The 10,240-nt window shown below is 43.2% G+C and overlaps 1 protein-coding gene across 6 annotated transcripts in view; it reads right to left on the bottom strand.

The window, feature by feature from the left end:
- AK8 (adenylate kinase 8) overlaps positions 1-10,240 on the bottom strand; it is a 66,973-nt gene that overhangs the window by 56,450 nt on the left and 283 nt on the right. For all 6 annotated transcript variants that reach the window (XR_012082220.2, XR_012082219.2, XM_078382806.1 and 3 more), the window contains exon 2: positions 9,141-9,225. Coding sequence is in view for 4 of the 6 variants with exons in the window: in XM_078382806.1 (XP_078238932.1) it covers positions 9,141-9,225 (85 nt within the window). In the remaining 2 variants the exon portion in view is untranslated. The remainder of the gene's footprint in view (positions 1-9,140; positions 9,226-10,240) is intronic.

The raw sequence follows: 10,240 nt of genomic DNA on the forward strand, positions 1-10,240 counted from the left end.
TGAAAGAGGAAAGATGTTCTCGGGGTGTTCCCGAAGAACGGCGTCGAGTGCTAAGTCAGACTTCCGAACTTCCTAAAGCGGAACCTGGAATCTGATACTTGAGCCAGCTTCTCCCACTTGAATACAGAACTGATCGCCTCCGTTATGTGTCTTTAGCATAAGCGTTTTGCCATCGCATGCTTTCCATTAGAAGTTGGCAGAAAAACAGATGAAAATGCATATTTAATGTAATTTAATTAAAACATTAATGGCGTCTATAAAGTGTTCCTTTTTGTTTACATCAAGCTTGTTATGAAACCAATTAAGGACAGTCGGACCGCCGTATCCACGGGGGATCAGTTCTAAGCCCGCCCCCCCAGCGGATGCTGAAAAACATGGATCATAGCGAACGCTATACATAACGTGGTCTCTGGCTCCCCCTAGTGACCAGTTCTGATAACTTCATTGCTGAAAATATGTATTTCTAGGTTTTTTCTTTTCATATTTTCAGACTGTGGATAAGTGAATCAGTGGATAACGATCCCACAGATAAAAGGGGTCCTACTTTATAGCATTTATATAGGAAAAGAAGATAAATCTGAATCCAGTGATCCATCAATGGTTTTCCTACTTATTTCCAAAGAAAAGAGGAAATGGGATCATGTTTTGGAGAGGCCAAAAGCAGCTACAGAAAGGGTATGGCCCAGCCTCCTTCAAGCGGAGGGACAGTACGTACATTGCCACCACGAGCCCTTCCTGGATGAGTGCAATGCACAAATACCTGCGCCGTGGCAGGTATTTTGCTAGTTAAGAAAGACGACGCGACCGTTTTTCTTTCCTCTCACGTCTCCTTGTCTTGAGGCTGGCTACCTCCTGTGCAGAACTTGGAAAGATGAGACGTCCCACGCATTTCCAGGTTGCCGCCGGAGCAGACGGTAGAACTTTTTCTCCCGCCGCTAGAGAAAAAAGAAGTTACTCGCCGTTTTCCCTCGGCCCTTTTGTACTCCTGCCCTCTCCTCTCCTCCTGGTCAGCATTAATATCCTATCCTCCCTGCTCGTGTTCTCCGGGCGGGCGGGTGATGGTCGACAGGCAAACCTCCTTTTTGGTTCAGTACAAGATTAAAGGCAAAGAGAACAGGAGGGAATAAAACAACAGAAAGCCCGGCATCCAGGCTGGCTTTTCCCTCGGTGTGTATGTCCCTGCATCTCCTTCGTTAGGTGGACGTGCGCGGGGTTTTGATGGGTTCTTCCGCCTCGAGCACTCTTGCACTTTGAAGCATTAAAATACAGGAGATGATCCCTCCGTGCCGGGAAGCTGTGCGGTCTAGCCAATGTGGGTTACACCAAGAATGATTTAATTAAAAGGAGGAAAAAATCATTTATAGAGAAGAGGGGGGGCTTTTCAGTGAGATTAGCTAACGACGCAGACGAGGGAGTATCGTTTGCTGGATCGGGGGCAGCGGACGGTCTTACGCATAAACACAAATACGTAATGTTTTAGGTCATCTGTGTATCTTATCTAAGAACACAAATGGCACTACACACCGAATAAATGTTGTACAAGCCACGTTTCCCTGGACCTCCCTGAGAACTGCAGCCCGGATTATTGCTCCGTTAAAATGAGCGGCCCAGAACGAACGTTCGTGGACTGCGTTTGCTTTTCTTCTCTGGACAAGAAGCGTGTGCGAGGAAAATCTCTCGCACGCCACATAACACACACACTTAGGCCCACACACACATTAGGCAGCATAAGGCAACGGCCTCAGGCAAACAGAAGTTTATGTTAATTGTTACAACGCAGGAGAAAGCCCCAGTGCAATGCACAAATACCCTGAAACCGGCAAGACACGTTAGTTCCTTAATTAGAAGTGCTTGGGGGAAATGTCCTCTCCGTGCCAAAACAATCCGGCCAGGATTCGGAGATGCAGCGCCTCGGCTTGGGTGGCTAAAAGGGATACTGACGACTGTTGTGCCTCGGGCAGCAAATCCCCTTAGGCATGTCTGCGGAGATGCCCAAAGACCCCTGAGTCGCTTCGTTGAGCGTGCTTGCCAACGAAAAGAAGACACAGAAAGCGACCTACGAAGGTTCCTCGGGCAGCGACCTCAATGCATTGCTCCATCAGAAAGAGCTGAGTAGAGGAGGACCCCATTATCCGCTGAATCACTATCCGCTGATTCACTTCCCCCCCCCCCGTGCACGGTGTGGAGTGCCCCCTCTGCAGACTTGGCAGGGAAGGTGGGCACCGGCAGGTGACCCTCCGCTCCAGAGACTCCGCGTCTCGCCTCATTTCACCCGGTCTTTTCTAAAAAAGGAAGGACATGTCCCACTTTCTGACTCGCACAATTCTGGATCCCATTACCCCAAACAGTTTCGCCAGCCATCACTCCCTTCCTAGACCCAATTCTGGTTACTTTAAAAAAAGCGTTCAGGGAACCCCTTCCTGGGTTTGACCCAAGCTATCCGAGCGTTTGTCTTTAAGAGCCTGCCCAGGCTCGGAGATCTTTAAGAGAAAACCTTCTCTGACCGCCACGACTCTCACACCTTCATGGGGAAGAGAAAGAGGGCCTTTTCAGTGGTGGCTCCAAAGCTGAAAATCCCCCCCTCCGAGGGAAGCCAGACGGCCCCTCGGTTCAGCAGGCCAAGACCTCTTGATGCCAGAAGCTTTTCGGCAGCTGGCCAGCTGCTGCGAAAGGCTCTCTGACAGCCCGGCGCTGAGATTTTGTTTTGAATTGAGTTTTTAAATTGCTTTTGGATGGAATGGGTTTATTTTTTGTCAACGTTCCGGTTTCTTTAACTGAGCTTGAACATACCTTCCGTTACAGTTTCAATTCTTTTTGAGTGTTGTCTATTTCTATCAATTCTGTTAGGATTTGCCTTTGATCTCAATCCTAAGGGGGAAAGCTTGGGTGCAAATCAAATCAACAAATTACACCCAAACAGACAGAAAATAATCTCCACGTATGCTTTTCAAACACACCGCTCGGCTCCCAGGTTTGTGACTGTTTTGCATTTAAATCTTGGTTACCTTTCTCAGCAAACACGGTGTTTGATTCTCATCCCACTGCCCTCCTTTTTTCTGAAATCTTTTCTAAAACTTGAGACTGGAACCCCATAGTTTCACTCTGGCTTTGGGAGGGGGGGGGGAACGTGATCCTTTTTTGTTCTTACTCTCGTGTTTTTCCAATCGGAGCATCCGGACAGATGATCATCCTCAGCCACTCACTTCTAACCCACACATTCCACCCCCCAAAAAATGCAGATCATGCTCAGCCAGACAAAAACCTTTTTTAAATGGGGGGGGGGCAGCAATCCTATTGCATCTTACCACCCTAAGGGAAGCAATATTCTCTGATCTTCCCAGATAACCTTAGAGTGGGGGAAATTCTCTTTCCCCCCCCCAAAGCTTTTCCAACCTCTTTTGGGACAGAGCTGGGCAGCTAGAATTTTTAAATCATGCATGAACCCCCAAATTATAAATTCATCTTTACAAAGTTATTTCACTTGGAAGGTTCGAGAAAGCGATCCTCCGCTTCTCGGTTCTGCCGAGTGTGACAGAGAAGCTCCACAATATTGGGAAAATCATCTTTTAAAAGGGGACATCAAACTGTTTTTTATTGCCTAATTTCTCTCAAAACATAATGTAATTAAAACGTACAACTTCCCCATCCCTTTCTCTTTCTGGGGGGGGTGGGGGAATCTTAACATCTTGAAACTTCAGCCTGGTAGGGAGGAATTATTTATAAACAGAGCCATCGCAATGTGCTCTGGTGCCAACATTAATCAACTTCTTCAGCCTGCTTCAAAGCAAAATAAAAAAATAATAAAAAGAGAGAGAACCTTTCCATCTACAGATCCTTTTGAGGTTTAAGTAGGAGCACGATTTAAAATTCACAAGAAAACCCCAAGGTACTGAAGCTTTAATACACAGCTTTCTTGGACAAACGTTTGATAAAAAAACGAAACGTGCCATTATATACACCGTATCACGCTTTAATATTGCCCAGGGCTACTGTAAATGCTCACTTTGTACTAAATCTGATTTTTCCTTCTGCTTTAGAGCTGGCAGCAGGCGTGGAAAAGCGGGAATGAGCCCGGTTTACTCATTTGCACACGGGTAAAGCTCTTCGCTGTTTTGGTCCCGCAACATACGAGGAGGAGGACAGGAAAAATTTCCAGGAAAACCTCCAAAGTACTGCTTAACCTCCTCCCGCAGGCATACGGTTCCCATTAGTGAGCCAAGAGCCATCATCCTGCAGAGAGTTAACGGGTGCAAAGCCCACCAATCTCAGCTCGCTTTTTCTTGGATCGTGGCCAACGTACAAACCACCCGAACGGCAAGACGGTCTGATACCACCTTCCAAATAAGACATTCCAGACTAAGAAGCCTTCTTCCAAAACTCGGAGCCCGACTGAGATGCAATTTTGCTCTCATATAAATCCACATTTCCCATCCAACTGCTACCTGATTCGGTTTCTTTCTGCCTTGCACATCTTCTGAAAAAAATCGGGATTCTACATGGCTAATGTGAAGGATGCTGCATTCCCCCCCCCCACTTTACTTACTAAGATCCTACGCATTCAGATCCATGCTATTTTTGTTCTCTCTTGCCAGAGTGAGACCTTTCACAAAAGCCAATTTGAGGGATACGAACCACACAGTTCTCGCATCCCCACTTTAAACGCATCCAGGGATCTAAAAACAAGAGAGGCCCATAGGATTCAATAGAGAAAACTGATGTTTCAAGGTAAATGAGCGTGATAATAGTAGGAAACCCCCCCGCCACGTGGATGCTGAAAAACGTGGATTACAGCGAACATGATTTATAATAAAGAACTCTCTATGTAGCATAGTCTCTGGCACCCTCAAGTGGCCAGTTCTGCTAACTTTATCTTTAGAAATATATCTGTTTCTAGGATTTTTTTTTTAAATAGTTTTAATATTTTCAGACCATGGATAAGTGAATCAGCGGATACCGAGCCCGTGGACAAGGGGGATTCTCTGACGCAGCTTCCTTAAAAGCACACCATGACCTACAAGAGACTCACAGTCCCCTGATATGTGTACAGGTGGTTTGCCAAAAATACAAAATTGCACATTAATTAAAAGAGGGCTCCGGGCAGGCAGGGACGGCTACCTGTGCTTTTAAGTTCCCGTTGCCCGCCCCTGCCGCCTTCACCAAAAGCTCATGATTACACTGCAACACTGTGTTGCAGCGCCCTGTCCAGAAACAGACTTGCAGCTGCTTCTAGCTTGATTTGGGGTGAACTTTCCCCGGATCGCGGAAACTTGCGTCCTCATCCTAGCTGGTCCCTCCTCGGGGTACGGGACACCCTGGCAAAATCACCCAAATATGGGGTGCAATCAGGCGCCTTTCCCCATCATTCGCTTCAGCATCCCTACCAGCTCTTGCTAGAGTTGCAGAATTTTTTTAAAAAAATCCATTATTATTTTTCTGGGGGGAAGAAAGTGGGAAAAATTGAAATGGCCTGAAATTTTACATCTCTGGCACAACATTTTGGTTTGTCCTTGACCTAAAAAGTAAAATAAACTATAACCTCGCTGTCCCTGGGATTCTTCGCCCTCTAATTTCCGCCTCTCAAACCTTCATGGGGGGCCTGCGGTTGTTGGACTCAGCTGTAAATTATTACCATTCTTGCAAACAGTTCTCTTTTTCTGAAGGAGTACTTTAGAGCCTATTATTAATTAAACGGCTTTTCTCACTTCACATATGGGACAAGTAACACCTTTTCTCTCTCACACTCACACACACAAACATCCCCGTTTGAAATTTTCTCTGGGGCAAACGCTGTCTTTCAGAGAGAGATCATGAAAATTCATAGCTTCACTGATGATCTTAATAAGGTAAGTCGGCTCCCTTACCCCTTCCAGACACTCAGCAACTTCCTCGGTGATCAAGAAGATAATAATAATAATAATAATAATAATAATAATAATAATAATAATAATAATAATAATAATAATAATAATAATAATAATAATAATAATAATAATAATAATAATAATAATAACAATAACAATAACAATAACAATAACAACAACAACAACAATAATAATAATAATAATAATAATAATGAAGAAGAACAACAACAACAACAACAACCACAACAACAACAAAAACAACAAAAACAATAATAATAATAACAACAACAATAATAGCAGCTTCCTAGAAATGTGGTTCTCAGTTCTCGTGCTGTCGCTTCCATCCTTTCTTTCAACAATTCCTAATTTTTGCTCTTGTTCTTTCCAGCCCTGAATGAGAATATTCTCATATCTTCCAGGCAAGAATGATAGCTATTTGACTAATAAAACCTAGCCAGCTTTTCGTTCCGCTCGCGCGAGGCCTTCGGACACCACTTATTTTCTTCTCAAAAACCTACTCCGAGGATGAAGGGCGGCACCGGAGCGGGACCGCAGAGGATACCTTGGGGGGGGGGGACTGGTCTCTCTCCTTCGAAACCTCTTGAAAGGGAGGCCGGAAAAGCTGCTTATGTCTTGGGGGCAAATCGATGCTAAGTTAAATCATGGGTTCCGTTGACGTACTACTCTAACAGTTAAGAAGTTTTTTTCCTGATCTTCAGATGGAATCTGGCTTCCCGTCGCTTGAGCCCATTCTGACGTGTCCCGCACTCTGGGATGATTGAGCACGGATCGTGCCCCTCCTCTGCATGACTCACCTTCTTCTCCTTCTCTGGGTGATGAGAACAAGGCTTCAACTTTGCTTGCCCATCCCGACTGAAACAAAACAAAAGCTTGAAGTCCTTATCTGCCTGAAACGGAACCCTAAAAACAGAGTGAGCTTTGGACGTATCGTCAAGCTTTTTCCTCAGTGACTGGATACATGCGTGCGATTTTAGATGGATCGTTATGCGTGTGACCGGTCTGGACTGGGCCTTCACGGCCACTTGAATTTACCATCTCTCAGTGATATTTGCTTCTTCCTTTCAGTATTTACATACTTACTCATTTTCACTCGAATATTCGTCTTTCCACGATGCAAACCACCATTGTATACAGTACTCATTATTTTTTTCAGCTTTAAATATTGTTTTTCAAGGATGTAAGGTACCGTGTCTCCTTTTTTTAAAAAGGAGATAGGAGCAGGGGATAAAAGAATGCAACAAATAAACAAATAAACAAATAAACAAATAAACAAATAAGTAAATAAGTAAGTAAGTAAATAAATAAATAAATAAATAAATAAATAAATAAATAAATAAATAAATAAATAGTGTTTGGGGGGCCAGGGGATTTTTATCAACACCATCCTAGCACTCCCGATCCAGGTTTACACTCTGTTTTTTTTTTTAAAGAAACATCAAAGCAATGTGGTACCAGCTCTCCTTGACAGCTCACGCAGAACGAAAATTAGAGTGCTGTCGTGCCTCGCCAAACCTAACCCGCCTAAGGCGGAACCGTTTGTAAATCAAATAATTTTGACGGAGGGTACATCGCTTTCCGTGGTGGCAGATACGTCGGCTTCCCGTTTTTTTTTTTTACTTACCAGCCTCCCTCCCCATCTCCATCGCACACAGACAGGCGGGCAAAAGGCCCACACCACTCCTATACTTCCAGCTGAGACTGTCTGAGATGCCACCAGGCTACTGAACTCATTAGCAAGCCACAAATTTTATATATATATATGTGTTGGTTAAGACAGACAAAAGCTGCCAAGAGCAAGCAGAATAGAGAGGCCAAATCTAAGCCCGACAACAGGAGCGATTAGCAAATTTAAGAACATCAGGAGGTAGCAAGTGGGGGGCACAGAGCATGTAAATAATGGATACACACAAACTCACAACAGTCCCTGAAAAGGTCCTGTTTTGTTTACGAGCAGGGAACTTACTTCCCTTTCTACGTTCTACCATGGGAAAAGAGATTTAAAGCACCTTCAAAACATTAAAAGGAGGGTTTCGCTGGGGAAAGGAGACTGGCAGACTATCAAGCCGTTAAGCCAAAACCAAACCAGAACGAAAAAGTTAGTTTATCTCAGGGACTATGCTAAGGATTTAAGTGCCCATGCAGAGCTGTTTGCACATTTAAAGAGATAGCAATTGTACGCTTCTCTCCTTGAATGTTATGGGTCTGAACAGCACCGTTTTGGTTATACATGGATTTGTTCCCCTACCCCAACTAATATTTCAAGCAGTATTTTTTTTCTGATGTTTACAATAGAACCTTATACAAATTAGAGGCCATAAATAACTGAATGTGAGATGTAACCACACACCCGATTCTCATAGCCAATGAATACTTAAAATGTTCTACTTCTGAAATCGGTCTTTGATCCAGTATTTCATTTTCCTCTCCATATGTCTGATGAAGTGGATGTGTCCATGAAAGCTCGCATTAAAATATAGTCTTTAAGGTGCCACTGTGTTTTTGCCCTTTCTTATTTTTGTTTCTTTGGGTTTCGCTTAAGATACTTGTCCAGGCAAACACGGCTACCTCTTCTAAAACAAGAAATAAACATTCAATCAATACAGTGCCACCCAGAAGCGCGTGATCTCAACACGGAAGGTGTCGAAGTGGTCTCCTTGCTCCCCAAAATAAACCCAGCTCTAATTCGGCCTCTAGCACCCTCGGTCGGAGGGTGCTCAGGACTCTTAAGGTTCATTAAACATAGTACTGTATAGAAAGGATGGTCAACACTGTAGAAGAGAAACCCAATAGAGAACACGGTCCTGTGTGTATGTGTATACAGTGGTGCCTCGCTGGACGATGATAATCCATTCCACTGAAATCGCTGTCTAGCAAAATCATTGTCTAGCGGAAAGCAAATCGTCGTCTAGCGAAAATCGGTTTGCGAAGCAGGGACCAAACATTGTCCAGCGAAATTCCCCCATAGGAATAACTGTTTTGCGAATCGCTATAGCGATCGCAAAAAGTCAATGTCTAGTGAAAAAACTGTCATGTGGGGTAACTTTCTAGCAAGGCACCACTGTAGATCAACTGCTTATGTTTTGTAGTTATGTTTCGGGGGGGAATAAGAGTTATATGTGGGTTTTGAACCTCTCGGGGGGGGGGGTTGGCACCCCTAACCCCAGCATTGCTGGCAGAAGACAAAGCCAAACAGGAAAAGCAGGTTTTGGCCACCAACCTTATTGCCGAAACGCCGCTCGTTTCCTTCTCTTTACTCACCATCGAAATTGTCCAGCTTTAACTCTTTGATCAAGAAGTCTATCGGCTCCTCCGGCTTGTGGATCAGCAAGGCTTCCAGTATGGCCTAGAAAGAAATTAACGGATGGACTGAGAAAGGTGGGTCTCCAAAGGAAAAGCATAGCAACTGGTAAGAATTCAGGATTTGTTTGGAGTAGGAGGACTGAACAAGACACATGCCTAGCCCTTCCCTCAAAAAAGTCCATTCTTGGTGATAGTATTTTTCCCCCTTTCAACAACGGAATAAGGAGATGACGTAAGGGAATTTTTAAGATAATACTTTTTTAATATTAATGAGGAATCAGAAAACTGATTCACCGGGTCGTCTGTATTTATTTAATATATAATATATTTCTAGCTTGTGTGTGTGTGTGTGTGTGTGTGTGTGTGTGTGTGTGTGTGTGTGTGTGTGTGTGTGTGTGTGTGTGTGAGAGAGAGAGAGAGAGAGAGAGAGAGAGAGAGAAGAAAAATGGAACACAATTTAAAAGGAAGAAAATAAACATATTTTAAATTTTAAAAAAACATATTTTAAAGAAATGTTTTATAGAATTAAAGAAAGTAGACATATGTTTACAAAAATAAATGATTTAAAGAGATGTTTTCAAACCATAGATTTTAAATAAAATTTGGAAGAAGACAAACTTTATAGAAAAAAAAAGAAAGAAAGAAAACCTTTTTTTTTTAATTGAGTAAGATTTTTAAAGAAAGAAACTTGACAGACTTTAAATAAAAGAAGAGAGCCGGCGTCGCTTTTAAATAAATAAGTAAAACTATGTCTTTTAAATCAAGACATGTTTTCAATAATGTTTTAAAGGAAGACATTCGGCATAAATATTTTCAAGGAGTAAGTAAACCTATTTCCAATAAAGGGATATCTTAAAGAAGGAAAAAAAAGATGTTTTAGGGACAGGAAGAGATGCATGTATGTAAATAAATAAAATAAAATAAAATATAAATAAATAAAGAGTTCCAGGCAGCCTGCTCCTCTGGCTCAAGCAACTGGTTTAATTAATGAGCTCTGCTTTCTGGACAGCCCTAATTATTGCCCCTCTCCCCCCCCCCTTCCTCCTCCTCCTCCTCAC

The sequence above is a fragment of the Pogona vitticeps genome, chromosome ZW-PAR, assembly GCF_051106095.1.
Source record: "Pogona vitticeps strain Pit_001003342236 chromosome ZW-PAR, PviZW2.1, whole genome shotgun sequence".
In the NCBI taxonomy this organism is placed as follows: Eukaryota; Metazoa; Chordata; class Lepidosauria; order Squamata; family Agamidae; genus Pogona; species Pogona vitticeps.